Source organism: Mustela erminea, chromosome 4 (genome assembly GCF_009829155.1).
Source record: "Mustela erminea isolate mMusErm1 chromosome 4, mMusErm1.Pri, whole genome shotgun sequence".
Lineage (NCBI taxonomy): Eukaryota > Metazoa > Chordata > Mammalia > Carnivora > Mustelidae > Mustela > Mustela erminea.
This window is the reverse complement of record NC_045617.1, coordinates 110793354-110817013: the sequence shown is the minus strand read 5'-3', so window position 1 is coordinate 110817013 and position 23660 is coordinate 110793354. Positions and strand designations below refer to the sequence as shown.

Here is a 23660-nt window from a genome sequence, read left to right as displayed (position 1 = left end):
ATTCTTCTACCCTCAATGTTCTAAAATTGTGTACATTCATTTGTGACTTGTCTTTTTTGAATAACAGTTGGATCATGTTAAATTCTGTACCTTATAAAGTTTCAAACAACTTCATGATTATTACCTTATTGAAATTCCTCTGCAATGGCCAAATAATTTCATAAAATAATGTCATCAATCACTCCACATTTCTAGATATTTTTGGGCTAGGAAAATTGCACATGAGGGATAATACTTACTAATTTCACGTGGTTAAAATTCATGAACATTAAGTCTGGTGTATCACCTGAGAACCCTCCAGCTGCCAGGGTGCTTCTACTGATTAGAAAAGTGGCAGAGTCATTCTTTAAAAGCATCTATGGAATATTTAGTATATGCTTAGCACTGTGTTAGTCACTAGATAAATAAATATTAAAAGAAAAAAAAAACAACAACATGGTTTCTGTCCTCAAAGAATTCAAACTAAATGTTCAGTGTAACAGATTAATGATTTCATATATTATACTGATTAACCACCCCATTCTGTCTACTTCAATTGGGTTATAATTAAGAGAATTCATAGAACATACTCAACTAATGTTTTAACTGATGATAAAATGTCATTTCAAACTTAGTTTATGACTATAATTTCATAGTAGGTAACAATTAATATTTAATGAGCTTTACGATTATAAAGGGGGGCACAAAATGAAACCTTTCAAAGAAAATAGAACAATTAAATTGTGAAATAGTAAATATTCTACTAAAGAAGAAGATGCAGAGTCTGCAAAGTACTTTTAGAACTTGTGGGTATCAGAACTGTTCTTTAGCACAAGCACTATCTAGCTTTGCTACTCAGACAAAGCATGAGAAGCAACAAGAGTAAGAGTATGAAGGAAAGCTGGGTTCACTTCCATCTCCAATGGACTTTAGTTAGAGTACACATGATTAAGTCAAAGTATTAGGTAAGCATTATTTAAGGCACAGATTGGTCCTATACTTTCCCAAATAGGGACATGATCCGTAGGTAAGTACTAGATGTGTGTATGTAAGCATATACAATCGTGTGTATATTTCTGTATGTCTGTTTAAACATAATTTGTGTGTGAAAATACATGTGACATCAATCTTATACACCTATCTATCCACTCATCTATCTACCTATCTACTTCATCTGTCTTTATTTACATTTTTCCACATGTACAGTTCACATTAATAAAATGTTGAGTTCTAAAATTTTACTCTTTTTGAGATAATATTTTAACTAAATGTATTTTCTGTACACATAGGTATTAATACCTCATGGTTACAAAATTCTTTAGAATTTGTAAACATTTCAACAGTATGTAGTATGTCATCTGTTCTTCTGTAAAATCTCCAGAGATGTTAAGATGATGCTAGTAACTTCAAATAAACTAAGAATTGAGATCATATGACTTTTCTGTAAAACACAAAGCTTGAACCTACCCTCACTACCAGAATCTAGGGCACATTGTTTTAGATTTTTTTTTTTTTTTTTTTTTACTTGAGAGAGAGAGAGAGTGAGAAGGTGAGAGAGGAGAAGGTCAGAGAGAGAAGCAGACTCCCCTTGGAGCTGGGAGTCCGATGCGGGACTCGATCCCGGGACTCCAGGATCATGACCTGAGCCGAAGGCAGTCGTCCAACCAACTGAGCCACCCAGGCGTCCCATGGGCACATTGTTTTAAATTGAAAGTTCAGGAGGTAGCATGGCCTCTAGAAAATAAATTAAGCTTTGTAGCAATTGTACCTGGACACAACTTCCATTCTTTGCCTGACAAAACTGGATTGTTCCCCTGCAGATTTTCAGATTCTCTATATGCAAACCAATGCAGGCATACCCACCTTGCTTCTTGTGAGCACTGAAGGTGGTTTATCAAAGTGCCCAGGTGAGTGCCTAGTACTTGGTAGGAGCTGAATATACTAAGACTGCTTTTTATCTACAGTATCATGCATCTGATTAATGTATGCCAGTCAAAAAGGCAGATACAGGGGCACCTGGGTGGCTCACTGGGTTAAGCCACTGCTTTCAGCCCAGGTCATGATCTCAGGGTCCTGGGATCGAGCTCTCTGCTCAGCAAAAAGCCTGCTTTTCCCTCTCTCTCTCTCTGCCTGCCTCTCTGCCTACTTGTGCTATCCCTCTGTCAAATGAATAAATAAAATCTTTAAAAAACAAAAAAGGCAGATACACATTGGCTGTCAAATTATTGATTGAATGATTTCTATGGAATTCACAATTAGAGATCAATTCTTCTATTTCACAGTGTGTTTCTGTTTCTGTCCATTATCAGATGATCTGCACTCACAGAATACAAACTCATTTAAATATTACTATATAAAACACTGAATTTAGAAAGTAAAAAAATTTCTGCAAAAATGTGACATTACATATTAATAAATTCATAAGGATTGACTTATGTTTTACTTAATACATGCAATTACTCCTATTCATTACTCTGGATTAACAGGAATTGAATATGGATTTTATTAAGATCAAGTAAACAAAGTCGAATGTCTACAATTAGGGAGATCTAAAACTCATTAAAATTAAATTCATTAGGAAGTTTTTGGTTAATCTGTATTCTGAAATATACTGGTCTAAGTATTTACACTTATTAATAAAATAACTTCATATTCTTATATTTTCTTTTATGAAACAAAGCTATATATTATATTCTGTATATATATATAAATATGTATTTTAATTTTGACAGAAATAATGCTCAGTGAAATGAAATATTATCAATTACCAATATACACATAAATATATATTATTAAACAGAAGTATTTGTGGGTAGCCAGCATAAACTGACATACATGTCAGTATTTCTGTGTAACACACATATGTGTATGTATCTGTGCATATATATATATATAAAATAACAAGAACAAGGCTCCAAGTAGTCAAACACTCATCCAGTCAATTACTATTACTGATTTGATAAATAAACATATTAACATTTGGTTTTCAGATTTCCTTAATACCTTTTTGTTGTTGTTTTTTTTGGATAATAGAATATATTTGCTTCATCAATATGGATTATTATTGTATGAGCTAAATCTCCATCCCCAAGCAAGAATCCTCTTTGGGGTTTTTTTATTTTTTAAGAATTATGTGTATTTTTGAGTGCCAGTAAAAAATTAAAAGATAACATAAGCACAACAAAAGTTAAAGTTTTTTTAACTAAACATCAACCCTGTCAATGTTCAACTTTCCAGCTGGCTCATGATCATATTGTTACAAACTCCACAATGTTTATTCAATGTTTATTCCTTGATGGAGTTCCTCCCAGTTGTCAGGATAAGATAACAACAGTCTCCAATAATGACAATGGCTTGCGCTTGTAAAACACCAAGTGAAATTCATCTGTGCTCAGAATATTCATACATCGTATTTTGTGAATAATTCAATGATGTGTGGTAACAGAGGGGCTTTTTTTTTTTTTTTAAATTTGGCCCACTTCATCTTTTCCAAGTAATTAATTTTCTCTGGTGCAATAACATTGTCATTTTTTCAATATTTTAACATCAAAATGCAGTCAAATTTGATACCTAAGTGACACAGCTTATCATATCTTAAGTATAAAATGTAAAAGAATATAATTTTTAAATGTATGGTATTTTGAAGTAAGTCTTATATACTATTCAACACGGATCTGTGCTAATCATGATACATAATGTAACTCCTATAGATAAAAACTGAATAACAAATTTTGCTCACGACTTGTCCCCATTAGACAAGGAATTCTTTCATTTAAATAGCAGAAACCATAAAAACCCAAACCCTAGGAATGAAGCAGTTTAGCACTGACTTATAAAAATTAGCTTTCTGTCATATCACTTTTTCCTTCAGGCATTTTTTCAGAGATTTTGGCTGATTTGATTATAAAGCAGAAGGTTAAATTCTCACACAGTGATCATTAGGAAAAAATAAACAGAGCAAGTACTAAAGCTGGCTTTGCACCTACTGAATGCTGCAAGTGTCTGTACTCATTTGATATGCATCTTGCAAAGCTCGGCTGTTCCCAGAAGGCCACTCCATGAAGACTGAGAGAGCAGCGTCTGCTAGTGGTGCCTGTGTGTCACAAAGAACAGAGAGAAGCTTTATAACGGAGATGCTAGAAGGCATCACAGAATTGGGAGGCAGGCTAAAGAACTAAAGGGTTTGTACATTTTCCTGCCTTAGAAGACATGCATATGAAAATATTACATTGATTATTTTTATAGTGCGTGTGAATCACACTGAGAAACCATTGCATTTGCAAGAATTTCTAGGTCTCTTCATTGGCTCCATCTATGAAGCACTTTCCTAAAATTGCTTTATTATTAATTGCTTATTGGACAGATTTATTGATGGATATAGGACAAAAGGATGACTTCATAAGCCAACATAGCATGCTGTTTGTGGATGGCGATCCTAATTTGGTTTCGGTGGGTCATGATACCTTACCTGTGGCATTCAGTGGGCATTGGTTGAATGCAAAGTCACCCGCGGGGGTCCTTTTCCACACCATCGACATCAGATAATCCTCTGGGCATATTTCATAAGGTGCTGCAGTTTGAAACAGAGGGAGTTGAATGCCAGCAGTGTTTGTTTTTCTAAATATTGGCAATAAACAGTCCTCAAATGCATCTATCTGTGGAACCCTTTCATTTTCTTTAAAGTATATTCTTTACTGAGATGTTAGCGATGTCTTCATAACCAAAAAACCCACCAGGTTTCATTTCATTATCTATGAAATCTCCACAAAAATGTTCTTTCTTTGGAAAGTGCTTACTCTGGAGACTTTTTTTAAAAAGTCATTTCAATTTGCTTATAAATTGAACATTACATTCAAGCATATATAAAAAAATCTTTCCAATATTTATAAAGTTTTGAAATATTGTGCAATAAAATTATTTCCTATAAACTGAAAGCCATATTAGAATTATTAGCTCTAAGTGTTAAGAAGAAATAAACATAAAAGGCAAGAATATGTAACTTCTTATTCTTCATACAAGAGCAATGATGTCAATCACACTACATCATATGAACATGAACTGATTTGATCTTTTGGCCTTCATATTTTCAAAATCTCAATTTAATTACTGAGATGAGAAAGTTAAAGGGAGCCCAAGAATAACAGAGGTATATCAGAAATATTTTAATAGGAAGCCAAAGACTTGTAAAGTCTGTCTATCCTCTGTTCCGCATTAAACCTCACACCTTGCTCCTAGAAAGAACATACCAGTCTTTGTTCTGGACACACCTACTCTTGTACTTTTTTTAAAAAAATAAGATTTTATTTATTTATTTATTTGACAGAGATCACAAGCAGGCAGAGAGGCAGGCAGAGAGAGGGAGGAGGAAACAGGCTTTCTGCTAAGCAGAGAGCCTGATGCCGGGCTCCATCCCAGGACCCCGGGATCATGACCCGAGCGGAAGGCAGAGGCTTTAAACCACTGAGCCACCCAGGCGCCCCTACTCTTGTACTTTTTAATATAGCACTGCCACGCATATGCTCATATATTTGTGTTCCTCAGCTGCCTGACATCTTGTTCTCATCTCAGTATCTTGCACCTAATGGTTTGTCTGACACACAGAAGTTGTTCAAAGTTGAATAAATAAATGAAGCAATATTTCAATATATAAATACCATTAATAAGTAAATAAACCCCCCAAGAAGTACCTAATATATATGTATGTATATGTGTGTAGACATATATGTGTATATATATGTACCTAATATATATGTGTGTAAATACATATACATACACATATACATATATATGTATATATATGAGTGTGACTCCCAGGGAGAGATTCCTTCCTTTGAGAATATACTATTTGATCTATGATAATCATAATCTACAGATACTGACTTTATTTCAGAATTTATGAGCTCATTAGGATACATTATAACTATTAGTGGAGAAGAATACAATTTCAGAAATTACAGTCTTGAAACAATATTTTCTTTATCTGGGGTAGCAGGACTGGAAGCATCTGCTCTTCGTGGGGTGGGGATCAGACAAAATGGGCAAAGTGGTTCCCGCTTTGCTAATCTCTGTGGTCAGTGTGAAAGTGGGTGGTTGTATGTTCTTGGCTGGTGGTAACTGCTGCCTCCCTTAATTTAGTTTTCTGCTGTTTCTATTCTTGCGATATTGGAGGAGGGAGCCCTGTGGAGGGGCTGGCCCTACCTTCGCTTGAGTCAAACCATTTTTCGGTGATTTTTTAAAAATTTTATTATTTTATATTTTTGATTTATGGTGACTCCACCTCTATTCATCAGCACCACTCCCAGGCCAGACTCAGTGGCAAATCCTGGTCTTGGGTCCTAGGAAAGGGCCAGGCTAGCCTGAGCCGTTCTGCCCCCTACAACAGCCTGCATTAGTTAAAGAGGCCTAAAGGGCGCACTTGGCTCCTGTAATAAAAAAAATGTTTAGAATCTGAAAATAATAATAATAATAATTATAATAATAACAATAATTATTATTATTGACCTCTCTCTTGCCTGTTTCCCAGATGGTAAAAGAGACTACTAATCTCTACCTCATAAGATTATTGGGGAAGATTAAATGAGCCCATGCATATAAGACTTTTAATAAGGGTTCAATGTTACTACTATTATTAACACATTGAAATCATCTAGGGAAAGTATTTAATAAAGGAAAAAGCAGGGCATAAGATGATTCTGCAAAAGACACGGGGACCAAGGATAGGACCAAGGAAGAGGTCCAAGTGCCTTATGGAGGCCTGACAGAGAATAGCTTTCTAGGACCCCAAAGAAAGTATTCTCAAGGAGGAGGGAGAAGTCAGAGTATAAAGCACTATGGAGATAGTCCAGTGAGTAATGCCAAGATGAGAACATTAGGTTTAGCCTTCAGGAGATCTCCGGTGGGGTAAGGTGGAGACATTTTATGAAAATGGGTTTGGTAAAGGTTGAAACGACGGCTAAACCATCACAAAGCAAAGATTCCCTAAATTGGAAACTGCTGCCTAAGTATTTTAATGAGAACCTAGACTATTAACTCAGCATGAGGGCAATCATCTTGAATAATTGGAAGTAGCCAAGAAGATATGCAGGAAGTCAAAGCAAAGGCTACTGAGTCAGGATTCTAGAATCTAGTCCTGCTGATACCTCCGCCACTTCAGATAATCCTCGTATTTGAGGGCCTTGGTGCCATCATCTGTAAAGAGGTAGGAGGTGGGATAGTTCATCTGCAATGTCCTTTTCAGTTCTAAAATGTCCACATGTTTAAACCATTATCTTGTGTTATCTGTCCAGGCTGTCACAGGGGGCAGGAGGCTCAGGCTAGCCTGGCCCTTTCCTAGGACCCAAGACCAGGATTTGCCACTGAGTCTGGCCTGGGAGTGGTGCTGATGAATAGAGGTGGAGTCACCATAAATCAAAAATATAAAATAATAAAATTTTTAAAAAATCACCGAAAAATGGTTTGACTCAAGCGAAGGTAGGGACAGCCCCTCCACAGGGCTCCCTCCTCCAATATCGCAAGAATAGAAACAGCAGAAAACTAAATTAAGGGAGGCAGCAGTTACCACCAGCCAAGAACATGCAACCACCCACTTCTACACTGACCACAGAGATTAGCAAAGCGGGAACCACTTTGCCCATTTTGTCTGATCCCCACCCCACGAAGAGCAGATGCTTCCAGCCCTGTTATCCCATCCAACCTTCTGCTGTATGGCCAATGAGGCCAGGAAGTGTCTCCTGAGAGGAGGGGTGACGGTGTCAGGAAGAAAAGACAAAGTCCAGAGTTAAGACTGTTGCGGGGGGAGGTCAGTCATTGCTACACAGCTAGGTGGTGCCCAGATTAATGACAATGAAGGGGAAATAGTAGGAAGAAGGAAAAGTTAGCAAACGTTGGAGCCACAGTAAGAATGTGATCAGTTTGGCTTCTGATCCCAGCTCTTACTTGCTATGTTGCAGTCAAGCCCTGATGTACATCCTCTGCTTCCAGTTGTGTATTGGCAACACATAGGTGTTTTCCTTGGTTCAGATGTCTTTCTTGAACATTAGACTGGCATATCCAAATGCTGAGTGACACTTACTGCTTGTTCTTTCTGTTCCAAAGAAATCTCGGAGTCAGTCTGCCTACATTTCAACTCCTACCATTTTCTCCATAATGCTGCTTGTTTCCTCTCCTTGTATTCCCTAACTCTGTTAATGGTGTCTCTAATCTTGTGACCATAACTGAAACCATCAGATTCATCTTCTACGGATTGTTCTCTTCTCGTTAAACTTACCATGATTCTAATTTCATTGTTTACCCAAGCAACCATCCTATTCCAGTTGAATGAGGGGAACAACCTCATTGGTTCATTCGGCATTGACCTGACACATGCCAGGCTCTGTTCTAGGGAGAATCAGTGGTGCAAGAGAGCAGCACTCTCTGTCTCATGGAGCTTTCAGTCAAAGGGAGGAGGCAGAGGTCAAACAATTACATGTACCATTACTTGAGTATAACTATGATAACCTCTGCAAATAGGAAGTACAGAATGTTACTTCAATCTAAACTGAAGAACAGAAGTCTTCCTGGAGGAAAGCGACACTTGATTGTGACTGACTGTACCAGGGGCAGCAAGCAATCTGGGTAGAGTGAACGGTATTTGCAAAGGCCTGGAAGCGGAGAAGAGGTTGGGGCCTGAGACCAGTGGAGCTGGAGGGACCAATTTTAAGAGAAGTGTGGAGTAATGATGGGCTGGGAGACAGGCTAACATTAGTGCCTACAGGGCTTCACAGCTACTGAAGGGTTAAACAAAAGATCAACATAATTCAATTTTTAACTTTAAGAAGATTGGTTTGCTTTCTGTGGGTAACAGCAATTGGAAGCAGTAGGTAAGGCAAGACAATGGAAGAGGTGAGCATAGTGCTTCAGTGATGAAATGATGGTGGCTTTATGCAGGATGTTTAAAGACGAAGAAACGGTGGGAACAAGGTAAATTTAGAAAGTAGTAGACTAAATAATGTGGCGAATGAAGGACTGAGGGGTTAAGGATGATGCCTGCTTTCTTCTGAGCTGAAGAACTGGGTATAAAGTGGAACTATTTACTCTCTAGTATCTTCTACCTTTAATCCAATTTTCATGCCATATTAACAAAGTAATCTCCAAAATGAAGCTTAATCCCATAACTTGCTGCTTAAAACCTTTCCATGCTTCTCCAGTACTGACAGGATAAAGATAACTCTGTTCTCTGTGATAAATAAAGGCCCTTCTAGCAAGCTCAAAGCTCGCGTTCCAGTTATGGCTCTTATTTATTCTCCTATGCATCAGCCACACAGAATTAATCGTCATCCTCCAAATATTCCACACGAGGTCACATTCGCCTGTGTTTCTGTAAATGTCAACCAAAACTACTTTAGAATAGGAAAATCATAATAAATGTTAAACTCACAAACTACATCATGCACATTTTATTACATAATTGAATTCCGTGTAAAACAACTAGTCCATTTTTAATGAAGATACACCAGCAATTAACCTATTAGTACCGTTACACCTAATTATCTTTTTTTGGGTTCATTTTACACATCCAACTTCTGTTCAAAATCTCCCTCATTAACTCTTCATTTTTAATCCCTTTCACTTGTATTTTTTTCTGTTTTTCAGTGTTTTTAAGCTTAGTGCCACTGATGAAATTTGAAATACATTTCATAAAACGGGTTGCCAGAGCGTTCAATTTTGTTTCTGATTTAATCTTGACACAAAGCAATGAAGAAGCAATTTGCACCCTAGACTTCCTTATTCCCCTCTGTGGTTTCAGAAAGCTTTTCACACCTATTGTTATTCTGCCAAAAATTCTCCTTTTTAAAACTGCGCCCTTCCCCCACCGTCGGTTGTGGTAAGAAACTCTAGTAATTGCAAGCATTAACCACTAGATGGCACGGATGGGCCAATAGGGTGAAATGTTCTCTCTGGTCGCAGCTGAAACTGATGAGGTTCAAAAGTAAGGTGGGCAGAAGAAGTAGTAACTGTCAGCTAGGGAATATGGGTCAGGGCTTTTTTTTTTTTTTTTAAAGGTACAATTCTTGAAGAAAAATAAAATTTCTTCTTTTTCAGTAAGTACGACTTTTAGTGATAAAACCAGCCTCAGTTACAAGGCCTTTCAGCTTTGGCCTCTTACTCCAGCCTCCACTCTTTCCACATTCTGCCGTCCCCCACTCCCACACTGACCCCTTTGGTGGTTCTCCAATCTCCCAGGGGGGCTTCCACCTCAGAGGCCAGCCCGTGCACTTGCTCTTTCTTTTTAGGATAGCCCTCCCTCTCTTGCCCAAATGTCTGCATGGTTTTTGGCTTCACCGCCTTTCATCTTTGCTGAAATCTTGCCTTTTCAGGGATTTCCTGACTTCTCTCAAACACTCCTACACCTTCCTCTGTTTTAGTCTTCTCCAAAACGATTGCTGTACTTGTAACTTCTGCGTCTTTTTTCCTAGCCTTCTTATTTTGCAGTACTATTATTATTATTATCATTATTATTAGTTTATTTATTGCCTTCTCCTACTAGAATGTGAGCATCATGAAGACAATAATTTTTCTGTTTTGCTTCACTCCTAGAGCACTTCGTACTTAGGAGTCTAGCAAATGATAGGTGGATGCCTATGGATATACTCATATCTTTTAAGCCAAAAATTACCAAATACTTTCAAAAGTTCTATTTTGGGGGCACCTGGGTAGCTCAATCAGTTAAGCATCCCCCTTCCACTGAGATCATGACCTTTAGGTCCTGGGATCCAGCCCTGCATAAGGCTCCCTGTTCAGCGTGGAGCCGGCACCTCCCTCCTCTTCTGCTCCTACCCTCTGCTTGTGCTCGCGCTCTCTCTCTCAAATAAATAAAAAATATATATTTTTAAAAAAGATATATTTTTCCATTACCTCAGTACTGAAGATGACAGAAAATGAGGATGATTCTGCAAAGTACTGAGGACAGCGTTTAAGTGTGTGCATGTATGTGTTTAAGTGAGCAGTAAGTTAACAATATTCAGTTAGGAAAAGTAAGAGAGGGAGGTTAACCTATTATAGGTTAAATTACTATAGTTTACTTAAAAATTAACAAAAATGGGTTTCCAAGGCACAAGGTATTGACAAAGGTTGAGTTTTGTAGGGCTGTGTTTGACTTGGTAAGAGTCCATGGAACCCTGTCCAGAATTCTCCAGTGTGATCTGTATATATCCAACCACAACGATCAATTATTAATTTCCATTTCCCTAATGAAAATCAGTATGGCCTACCTCAACCAGACGAAAAACAAAGCAAACAAACAATATCACAGTAATTTTTCAAACTTGAAGAGGTCAAGAAATTTGTATTCCTCCACCATCAATTCATAGCGCTTTGGATTCATTGTGCTTCTTATAGATGGAAACACAGTACACAAATAATAAGAAAGGAAGATGATAAGGGAATCATATACTCAGATTTGCAAATCTGTAGGATTTTCAGTGTTTTAGTAGTAATGTCAAATCCCATCTGCTTTAAATAATTCAACAAAGGTCATTTGGCATTCATTGAAGATTATATCTTTGAAGAGTTTAGTTCAGAAAACAGGTGTATTTATGCTCATACCAAAAGAAAAACAGCCTAGATATTAAATAAGAATTTATTTTCTTCCACATCAGGTTTATGAAGTCCCCAGTAGTAGGAAACTTTTCTTCTCTTCTCAGTGCATCTTACGGAATTCATTCATTCTCCAGATAGTTATTGAGCACTCACAATGTCCCTATCACCTTGTAAAATATAGCACATAAAGAAAATGAACAAAAATAATCAGGGTCTCTTAGCTACCAAGATGATGAGGGAGACGATAAGAGGAGAAATTGTAATACACTGGGATGCCCACTATGATCTGAGAAGTCCTGGTTGCTCTAGGAGTACTTTGGGGGAGAGTATAGCAGCAGCAGATTTCCAGAAGGGATGTCCAAGGATAATTAGGAGTTGGCCAGTGAGGAAGGGGAAAGTGTGCCTTGGGAACCACATGCAGGAAGATCCAGGCAGCAAGGAGAACCTGGTATATCCGAGAAATTGGGAATCACTCAGAATGGCTACAAATGGTACAAAGTTGGGGATGAGTAGAGGTGGGTAATTACTGGAGGGGGAGGGGTGACGATGGTAAGAAACTAGGAGTTTGAATTTAAGGGCAGGGGAAGTTTATTATAATGTGTTGGATGCTATACATACAGTTTGGGGAATGGATTGAAGGAAAGTGAGACTGAAGGCGGGGCCTGTGACAATCTAAATGGGGTAATTAGGGAAAGGGCATGACATGACGGGAAGTGGCAATGGGGAGGGAAGCAAGTGGTTCAAAAATCTATCTAGGACAGAGAATGGGCTCAGCTCCATGGCTGGATGCAGGAGGGGAGGAAGAAAGAGAAATAAAAGATGAAAGTCAGGTGTCCAGGAGGAGTGACTGCTGTGCCACAGCTTCAGCTAGAGCAGTTGAGGAAGATATTGGTTAGGAAGATAGATGCTGAAAATAGTTTTTGAATTTGAAGTATCTGAGCCCCTCTTGGTATTATCAAAAAGATAGTTGGTGTATGGAACTAAAGCTCAAGACAAAAAGATAAGGTAAAGAGAGAGACTTGGGTTAAGTTTTTTGTTTTTTGGTTTTTTTCCTGGTTCAATGTATATTTTATAAATTAGAAAATACACAATTAGCTCACATCACTCTGTATGCTCAAAATAAAAACATATTATTGTAGGGCAATATGAAGGACTCTTGTTTTTTGTGCCAACAGCAACTCTGTTCATCCGCTGAAAGATCCCACTGTTTGCTATCGCTAGTGCAAAGATATAAAAACCCATTTGTAAGATACAACTGTACTTGAAGTCACAAGAATGTAGTTAGCATGCTGTCTTAAAACAAGGTAGCAATTACCTAGTGATTAGCTGTTAATCTGTCTATTCAAACTAATTTTCTGTCTCATAAAAATAGCAAAAATTATACAGGGCTTAACTCAATTTGATGTGGAAAACTAGTTTTCACCCTTATGCTAGAATTTCAGCATAAAGAGAAATTGATTCTACACTGTAGAGTTGGCATGCAGGAAAAAAAAAGAAGGAAGGAAGGAAGGAAAGAAGTAGAGGAGAGGAGAGGAGGGAGGAAAAACCCATACACTACGCATGACCCCAATTTCAAATTTCACTTGTTGGCAATTCATTAATTCTTATGTTGGGGGAATTCCTTGGATGCAGAGGTGAATGAGATAGATCGGGTCTCTGTGCTCACATAGCTTACAGCTCTAATTTCAGCAGGGGAACACACCCATGGGAAGAATTCACAGTGCTGCTAAGGTCTGAGGGGAAAAGAAGGGCGCTTATGGAACATGTTTTGTAATAGCATTCCTCACATAGAAATGGTTTTTATCAGTGTCAAGTTGAAACAATGTAAACTTGTAACAGCAATATGTACGTATCATGTATCACTGTGACTTAGGCACTCTTCTAAGTGCATTGCATTTTTAAATTCATCTTATTCTCATAATAAGAATGAAGTAGATACAATTGTTATTCTCTTTTTAAACACGAGGAAACCAAGGAATTAGAAAAATCACTGCTCGAGGTGGTGGTCCGTAGACCTGTGTCAATCAAACAAGACTCTCAATCCATTCTCTGAGAATCTGACAGTATCACCAAGCATTTGTTGTTGTGGTAAACAAGGTATTTATATATCTTGCAAAAGTTTATCTTTAAGTCTTGGAGGTAGCAAACCACAAACTTTAAATTCATTAGCAGACAATGTGTGTTGCATTGCCTGTTTGAGGACTGGATGGTGTTTACACATATATACCCTAGAAAAAAATCTGATAACTTAGTTTTAATCCTGTACTTCAATTTAGCAGACAAGGTCACTCTAATTCCAACCTGTTAAAAAGATTAATAATAATAATAATTATTATAGCTAACTTTAATTGTGAGGAATAGTTCTAAGTGGCTATTTACTAACCTCAAGTAAGACAAGTTTTATATTGGGTACGCTGCTAGAGCATTGCATTTATTTGCCTTTCTATATTATCTTAGGAACTGTTGAGGATAACCGTGCTTCATCACCTTTTCCAGGTCATGGCACATGTAGAAAATGATAACATTTGGAGGCACACTAGGGTAACGGGCAAGACTACTGGAGGCTGGAGGCTGCCGGCCACATCCTCCTGTCTTGCCAGCTGCCCTGAGGCCTTCAGAATCTCTATTTGTTTATACCTGGGACCAGTCCTAGCCTGACAGGTGGCTAGGAGACAGCCTTGAGGAGCTCTGGTCTAAAGGTATATGCAGGGCTGAGATTTGGGGAAATCGAGGAACTTGCTATAAAAATACTTATTTTTCTTACCTCCAACATTGCAATGATTTATTTCTAAAGAAGGAAAGCTCCTGCCACAAATTGTAACTACAAAACAAAAATAGTATGTGTATTAAAAATGTCCATTCAAATTCTACCTAGGTAAACTAACAGCATTTTGAGAGAATAAAATGATTATAAAAGGTAAGGAATTACTATCATAGTGATTTTGAAGTTTTCATTCACAAGCTTTTACACAAATTGTTGTATTTTGTATTGTATATTGTACCTCATACAAATGGTCCCATTACAATGTTTATGATATAGAATAAAAATTTTCAAAAGAGCATGTGTCTAGTGGTCTACATTCAACTAGGCTCAATGCAGAGAAAGGGATTGAATAAGTGCAAGCAGCAGAGTAGGGACAGAATGTGAGCTTCCATATCCAGGAATCAGGGATGGGATCCGTTATGTTCTGTACATGTTTTATAAATGAGTAGAGGGTGATGACCCTCGAAAGTTAATCAACTGATAGACGGGGATACTAGAATCCCAAGGATTCCAATATGCACTGAATTGGGCAAGTAATGAGGAGTCATAGCATTTTTTTTTTTTTTTCTTTTTAAGCAAGTGAGTCCATGACTAAGGTCAAAAAGCAGAGAAGAATCAGATAAACTTGTGTGGAAGAGATTAGAAAAGGTGGATGCTGCAATAAAATGGTTAATGGACAAAGATGACCTGGACTAGAATTATTTAGTAATTTCAATTATCTATAGCATTTTATAATTTTATACATGAAATGATCCCCTGAGCACATCTTATTATCCCCAGTTTATATATGAGGACACTGAGGCCCAAAGCCAAACTTTGACTCCACATCCCAGGCTCTTAATGTCTCACTGACCCTCCCCGCTAGCAGGTGGTGTTCAGGGGAAGAAAAAAGCAGAGTCACTGAAGGAAGACTTGATGGCGGTGGAATCTGTCACTAAGGTAAGAAGTAGAAATTACTTCAGATGCCAAGACGGATTTGGCGGTCAGATAGAAAAACTCTTCTGGTGACACTGAGGATGACTGGCTAACCCAGCTGGAAAGCTCTGTCAGGTGTTTGCAGGAGAGGAGACCTAATGATGCAGACTTGTGGGTGCTTCTCACAAGTGATAGCTGAAGAGAGGGAGAGAGAGAGAGGACCTTTGTCAGGACTTCCCCAGGGTGGGGAAATGAGGGGACGGGACGGAACAGTGATGAATAATGTAGGTAGAATTATTACCCAGCAATGGATTTGAAGTCAAGAATAAGAGAGAGAGAAAGGGAGGGGGAGGGGAGAAAGAGAGAGAGAGAGAACAACCAAGAACACCAGGGGCAGGATCTTAGAGTCATTTGTAAGTCAGAACATGCAAGGAGTGGGAAATAAGTGAGGATGAGAAATGTCAAGGACTAATAATAATTATATATATTATATATAATATATATATAATAAAAATAATAATAGTGTCTTGGTAAACTTTAAACCTAAAAAGCAGTTTTACTAATTGCCTTAATTTTAATTGTATTAAGTGGTTCCGAACACACATTTATTTTTATTTTAAAACAATGTCAGATGAAATGAAGAAATAAAAAAATAGTAAAAAGTGCTGCTTAATTTTTCTGTTTCAATTTGAGAATGATCAGCATGTTGCCAAATATTTCTAAATTGGACCAGGTAGGGTAATAGAAGATTACAATAAATTGCTTTTTTAGGTTTCTGCCATGACAGAAGCTGTGAGAGTTTTCCCAAAGTCTTATCTGACGAGCAACCCGATAAGACTAATTATGACAATTATTAACTCCGTAGTAACAGGTTTGAATAATGAACATGTAATACTTTCTCGTATACGCATTGATTATTTTAGACCCCAGTAGGTCTTCCTTAATTCTGCCTATAAAATTTAGCTGATTTGTTGCAGAACGTGGACTGGAGTAGGTAATAAAACCCATGTTTTTCAGGAGGATCAGATGCTTTCTTATTTATTAAGCAATAGGTGATCTCTCTTGCCTATGGGGTATCTTCAAGTTCTGATTTATTTCCCTACTTTTTAGAATGTATCTGAGGTGACCTGGCAAGAACAAACAGAACTCTGAGATGAAAGAAGTCAATACCTAGTGCCACCTGCTGTCAACAAAGAACTCGGAGGTTGGTTTTAGGTGAGTGACGGGCGTGAACGCTTGGGTGCAACATTGTTTGCAATGTCCCAAAATCTCCAGTGAAAACATTTGCCTTAACCTTTAGAAACTGAACAAGTAAGAATATAATTCCTTACAGGATAAGCATAGGACATCTGATAGAAAAATAAAAATCCTAACAGAGTCGGGGCTTTTTAAAACCACTATTAGTGATTACCCTTGTGGTTTGGAATGAAAAATGTATGTGATTTGTATATGAGTATTTCAATACAGAGTAGTGTACTTTTTTTTCTCTTTAGAAATGTAAATTTTACACTCACATATTTGGGTTTCTTTTTTTTTTTTAAGATTTTATTTATTTATTTGACAGAGAGAGAGATCACAAATAGGCAAAGAAGCAGGCAGAGAGGGAGGAAGAAGCAGGCTCCCCACTGAGCAGAGAGCCCGATGGGGGGCTCGATCCCAGGACCCTGGGATCATGACCCGAGCCAGAGGCAGAGGCTTTAGCCCACTGAGCCCCCGAGGCGCCCCCATATTTGGGTTTCTAATAAGGATTATGTTTGGCTTAAAAATACAGTGGTCCATACAATTTAGAAGACTGACTAATTAACTTGTTAAACTTGTCTCTATCAAAGACAGATGTAGCGATGGTGATTAATTCACCACTCCTCCAAAGGGGAACTGAGGGACGAAAAAGTCTGTGTGAGCTAGGACCTCATCCTGCTCTCTGACACTTGTCCCCCCAACTCCGAATACTATATACCTGGGTAAGTAGATAGTGGCAAACAACCTTGGAGGTTAAGAGGCAGTGAAAATGTCCTCCTGATGAGGGAGAGAGTGGCTGGGGATGGGATGGCAGGACTACAGAAGGGCTCTGTCCTGGCAGCACATTACTTTATAGCAAACGTGGTCCAGTGATACTCAAGTTGCTTCCTCTGCTCTCCATGGAACAGGAACAACAGAATTGAAGAACTGAAAATCCGAAAATGAGTCAATCATCTCATTTTGTCCACAACGACTAGTTAACAGTCGTACTTTTTTTTAAGTGGCAAGTATAAAGAGATCTTATTTTGGCTGAACGATGAGTTGGCTAGGGAGACTTGACATGGTTTGTCTGTATTAACTGATCACAGGAACAATCCCTCAGCATTTATGAAGTGGTATAAACAAAATAAAATTCTGCAATCTTGTTCAGGAGATATCTCAATTTTGACCAGTGTGGTGAGGCAGAAGTCAGTCTTCCACTCTTCTGTTAGTTTTATTACCTAGTTTTTATTCATTTGCCTATTTATTTATTTACTCACTTACTTATTTTTACTATAGGCCAGTGCAACAACCCAAAGGGTGATCTGCAGTATCATCAACAACACCTAAGTGTTTGTTAGAAATGCAAATTTGAAGGCCCATACTTGACCTACTGAATCAGAACCTATGGGGGTTTGGTTTAGGAATCTGTGTTTTAACAAGCTCTCTGGGTGATTTTTAGGTCTGCTAAAATTTGAAAGCACATGTCTGGACAATGAGTACAAGAGCTCAAAATAAGCAAGCTTTGTGATTCTTCCTACCAAAGCTAAATAAAACAAAATCACTCAGAAACCAAATAAAATCTTTCTTGGTCTCCAAGGAAAGCATATCCCATTGGACAACAACCTTATAGAGATAAGAACTATCAATCCCAGAACTGCATTTTCTCTTAAATAGGTGGCAGCGGAGGTAGGAGAGGAGTTTATAGTCACCTTATTACAGAGCACAAATTCAAATATGAATGCAGTACAATGTTCAAGACAAGTTTGGGATTACAAACATTACTGTTGACTGCCTTTGGTATGAATGAATACTTATGATTTAAATATCACAATCATTGCTACGTTTCTGGTGTAAGTTGTTATTACTGGGTACATTCATGATATGGCTCTCTTATTTCCCAAGTTTTTCTCAGCACATTCTTCCTGTAGGCCTTACTCACCATTTGCAGATAAAGCAAGTGTAACTCCAAAAGGACATTTTATGTATAAATTAAGTTTAACTTCTACCCATGAATGGTACGACCCAACTAGCATTACTCTTAATGACCAAAGAATAATAGATCCAAGAACTGGAGCTCCAGGAATATCCAGCTCCTCCCCTGGGAACAGAGGAAGGAGGTTCCCAGGAAGCCTACAAGTTTACACAGGCTTAATTTATCAGCAACATCTGTCTTCTGAAGGATATTAACCAGGGAAATATTGGGGTGGGGGTGGGGGACGACACAGAGCCTAAAAATAGTATGTTTTCACATTGTAGCAACACAAAATCAGAGAAACTATTACCTTCCTACTATTTTAACCCTCAAAGTCTGGGGATGTATGATGAGATGGAGCTCAATGAAATCATTATTTGGTGAATTTGACCAATTTAGAAGTTAGGCAACTTAATTGCCTCCCCATAGCTACTCTATTCCTCAACTAACAGTATTTAAAATATATATCTATAGTTTTTTCATCCCTCTAATTCTCTTTTCTTATGAAGACAAAAATAACATCATACTTTTGGTAATGATGCTCTTCTTCATATATTTACTCTATCTATTTTCCAATAAAAAAAATCTTATTCTCTTTGGGAAAATATTTTTCATTTTCCACTTTCAGTAGACATCGTAACAGCTTTCGATTAAATCCAGATGATTAATCATTATTTTCATTAATTATCCAGACAAAGATGTGTGTATATTATACTTCTCCTTCCTGACAACACAGGGTCTCTTGGCAAACTTGATTAATTTGTTTTGCATCCAAATTAAGTGAAGCATAGAAATAAATACTAGTAGTTTCCAACAATCTGAAGAAAAATTAAGGATAAACAGTTTGAAAAATAATATTAGGAAAAAAACACATTGTCTTAAAAGAAACATTTTTTGAGGTTTTGTCAGTGACAAAAATAGAAAAATGCCTTAGTAACTGTTGAGAAAATTTCAAAGTTTTCTCAACTTACATTGTCAAAATGTAAATTTGGAGCAATGTAAAGACGGAAATTAGGATTGCTTCTTATCATTTTGAATTCACATGGCCTAACGAATTAACAAAATTAATTTTAGATCTTTTTTAAGCTGCAAACCTTATTGACATGTCATTACTCTCAGAGTCCAGTATGCTGGACACAAAAATAATATATATTGACCACAGAGAAGCAATTGTGCCAGAGGTTGAAATGCCAATATATAAATCAAATCCACTATGGAAAACTGAGTTATTTATAAATTCTGCCCTCTTGACAAAATAATGTGGGAATGAGATGACTGGACACAGAAAAGATAAAGAATAAATAGAAAGGAAATCTTTCTTTATCTTGGTAAAAACACTCTATACAGAGGCAGAGGCATATTTGAAATTAATAGTCATGTATAATTTTTGATGGAAAATGCTGATTCAGTTTAGGACATTACCTTGGTAATATAGTAACTCATTTTACCCCTGTATAAGCACTCATTTAAGAATTATTTAGCTGATTCAGTAATTCATTTTAATTAGAAAATGTTATTTATATACTTGGTGATTTCACGGGATTTCAAATCATATTACTGAAAACGGTAAAATGAAAATGTTAAGGTTAATACCAAATATATATATATATATATATATATATATATATATATACGACAAAATATATCACCAATATATAATACCACATATATAAAAATATAAAAATATATGGGTTTATATGATGATTTTTCACACTGCCTTAAATCATGAAAGCCAGCAAACAAAACTAGGGTATAAGGTGTAACATCCTTTTAATAAATAAAAATGTAAAATGTTTTCTAAACAGTAGGTGGCAATCTTTGTAAATTTGATTGCAGCAACATCATTTTAACTCTATATATGCAGATGAAAGACATTTTTACAAGACCAGTTACGAACTTGGTATGTTCACACTAGTTTACGTAGCTTCAAATATTAAAAGGGTCTTATTTAGTTATGACTACTGCCCTAATAAAATTTCTTTCTGGTTATATACATGTTCTTGTTTAAATGATTCTTAATGCTTATGCACCTCATGAGGAATTTCACGGTACTTATGTTGTGTAGGTCTCCTCAACAAAATCCTACTTGCTGGTTCCTTCACACATATCCTTCTGAATGATGTGGCCTTAAGAATTGACAAAGCTAATTCTAGATCTTTTCTAAGCTCTAAAAAAATCCTACTGACATATTGTTACTCTTAGTCCAGTTTCTACTGACATTAGTGTTGGACTGTAAGAAGTCTACAATTCAGACTATGGAGAAATACAAAGTTTTGACTCAGGGTTCTCTCTCAGAATGCCTTATTTTGTTGTTAGTGTTTTTTCTTTTTCTTTTTTTTAAGATTTTTATTTATTTATTTGACAGACAGAGATCACAAGTAGGCAGAGAGGCAGGCAGAGACAGAGGAGGAAGCAGGCTCCCCGCTGAGCAGAGAGCCTGCTGCTAGGCTCCATCCCAGGACCCTGGGACCATGACCTGAGCTGAAGGCAGAGGCTTTAACCCACTCAGCCACCCAGGCGCCCCATTGTTAGTGTTGTTTTGTTGTTGTTGTTTTCTAAATTGATGTAGTCATGTTTGGTAGAGCAGAAATCTATTGCTTTTTGAACCGAAAAGGAAACTCAACAGCTCTTCTCTCCATACACCTTCCAGAACCGGAAACAGAGAGATAAGCTAGCTTGCCCACAAAGCATTAGTAGCAGCAAAAGGACTGTAATAATGTCTTCGAATTCTGTAAGTTCTGCATTCCTTTATACACAGCTGTGACACTTAGAAATTTCATCTTATCATTTTTCTAGCATGTTTATAGCAACTTTGCCTATGATATCATTCTAAAATCCTAATTTTCATTTATTTATTGAGTCTTCAGTGTGTCAATACTATTTTACGAAATGTATGCATAATTTGGAAGAAATCTTTGTCATAAATGATTTCTTAAAAACATATGATCAATAATCTGGGCAATTTTTGACTTTTCTTTTTTTTTCTGTGTTTATATGTAAGATCCTTTATTGTAACAGCATTTCCATTCTTTCTCTACTAATTGAGACCTCATGTTTTCATTTCAAAATGTGTTCCTCACAGGAGAAAATGGCACAAGGGCAAGGAAATGGGCATGTCCTAAGTCCTACATGGAGACAAATTAACAGCAGAATTTAAAAGGTTCTAAATTCCAACATCATCTCTTTATTTTCTCACTTAGCTATCTAACACTTACGTCTTTCTATTTCTACTATAAATTATAGAAGGCGACTGGTTTTGTGTTCTCAGTAAACAAATATTTCATGAACGTAGTGAAAAAAACAGTACCCCAAACCAATTTCAATCCTATCTAGCTATGCTACTGTTCAGTGTGGCTTCTTTTGTATTATTACATTTTTCAATGGGATTTTGCAGCAAATAACTTAAAAACCCATGGAAGAAATAGTCTAGGACACATACACAGAGGAAACCCCATACATTATGGAGAAAGTAAATTGCCACTCATCGTTAGTGGTCCTCCAAGGGAGGAAGTACTGCCCTTAATGATGGGAATTTTAAACCTTTTTTTTGTTGTTGTTGTTTTTTCCGGTAACAAAACGCTTCCCTGGAGATCATGTCAGTTCGTTCTTACCAGGACATCGTTGCTCACTGCATCTTCTCACTTCTTCTCCGGCGCCTTCACACTGCTGCCCTGTGACTGCTGCACCCTGACAAGTCCTCATTCGCCTTTCCCAGCCTCCATCACAGGACTTGGAACATCCACTCCAATGACCCCACTGATTCCACTGACCATTGGCTGAAAGAAATGTGTCATGGTGAATGGCAGTAGCCTACTGCAACTGTTTGGAGAATTTTAAAATCTGAGGACCGTTACTGTTTGTTCAACGTTTATTAATCTACCACTATGAATAAACCCTACTCAAACATTCAACTTGCTAGTCAAATACAGAGCACTATGATTAACTCAAATTTATATAAGTTTGTCAGAATCTTCAAAGAGACACTGAAACTTACTTGTAAAAAGTACCAGTTCAGTGCTCAACCTTATCAACTTCATCTATTTTTAATCTAAGAATCTTCAGAATTTTGTTGCTTTATTAGTGTAACATAGAATAGAATGAACTCTGGTACCACTGGCTTCATTTACCAGAAATACATAATTATCTAATTATTCCATGACTGTCTGGCAGGATTCTATCACATTTTATAAAGGGCAGGCATTCTTTAAATGTTGTAATCGGGCCTCACCTGTACACTCGGGGTTATAGCACTCTCGGCTTTCCGCCCACGGCCCTCGGCATTCAGAGCCCCCGTGAGCCGCTGCAGTACACTGCCGGCTTCTCTGCTGGGTCCCATTCGAGCATGTCACTGAGCACTGACTCCATGAACTCCACTCTTGCCACTGTCCATCAACTGTCAAAGCAGAAAGAGAGAGAGTGTAAGGAGACGTTACAATAGAGAAGACTGTACAGAAACTACAAAGTAAAATTAATCCCAGAGGTGAGTCCCAACCAAGAGACACTAAGTGAATACAATGGAAAGTCATAGGCATTAATTTTTTATTATCCCCCCAAACTACTATTACCTTATTTTCTCACTTCTATTTGCTTTTATGTATCCAGTATCTCTCTCTCTCTCTCTTTTAAGATTTTATTTATTTATATGAGAGAGAGAGAGATGAGAGGAGAGAAGTCAACAGAAGTAGCAGACTCCCTGCTGAGTAGGGAGCCTGATGTGGGACACGATCCCGGGACTCCAGGATCATGACCCTAGCCAAAGGCCATTGCTTAACCAACTGAGCTACCCAGGTGCCCACCAGTCTTTTGAGACACTTATTGCTTCAAAATATTTACTGATTACTCAACAATGCAAGACCTTGGACTAGGAGAGGAGTACACAGAGCTGTGAACACAGTAAATACTGATCAAGAACTTATAAAGCTCATGGTTTAAAAAGGGAACCTCTCTGATGAATTAAGCAATTAATTAAATGTTAAATAAATTATGTAACATTACTTCAAAAGATAATTTCAAGACAGTAAGAGATTAGATGGCCTGGGGAGTCTTCCTTGACAAAGTGAAGTTTCAGATAAGCCTTGCAGAATATTGAGGAATAATGTATAGATGTTACGAGAAATACAGAATTTAAAAGAGTATGAATTCCACGCTCAAAAATCTTGTAATTTAGGAGAAGAATTACATTATGCACACAAATAAGTAAATAAAAGGTTAAAAGCAGTAACAACATGGCAC

The 23660-nt window shown here is 37.3% G+C and overlaps 1 protein-coding gene across 5 annotated transcripts in view; it reads right to left on the bottom strand.

Moving 5' to 3' along the window:
- Nucleotides 1–23660, bottom strand: part of ADGRB3 (adhesion G protein-coupled receptor B3) — a 739102-nt gene that overhangs the window by 399679 nt on the left and 315763 nt on the right. For all 5 annotated transcript variants that reach the window (XM_032340376.1, XM_032340375.1, XM_032340373.1 and 2 more), the window contains 4 exons: nt 22657–22821; nt 22040–22204; nt 4448–4549; nt 3966–4072 (listed from right to left, as the gene is read on the bottom strand). In XM_032340376.1, coding sequence (XP_032196267.1) covers nt 3966–4072; nt 4448–4549; nt 22040–22204; nt 22657–22821 — 539 coding nt within the window. The remainder of the gene's footprint in view (nt 1–3965; nt 4073–4447; nt 4550–22039; nt 22205–22656; nt 22822–23660) is intronic.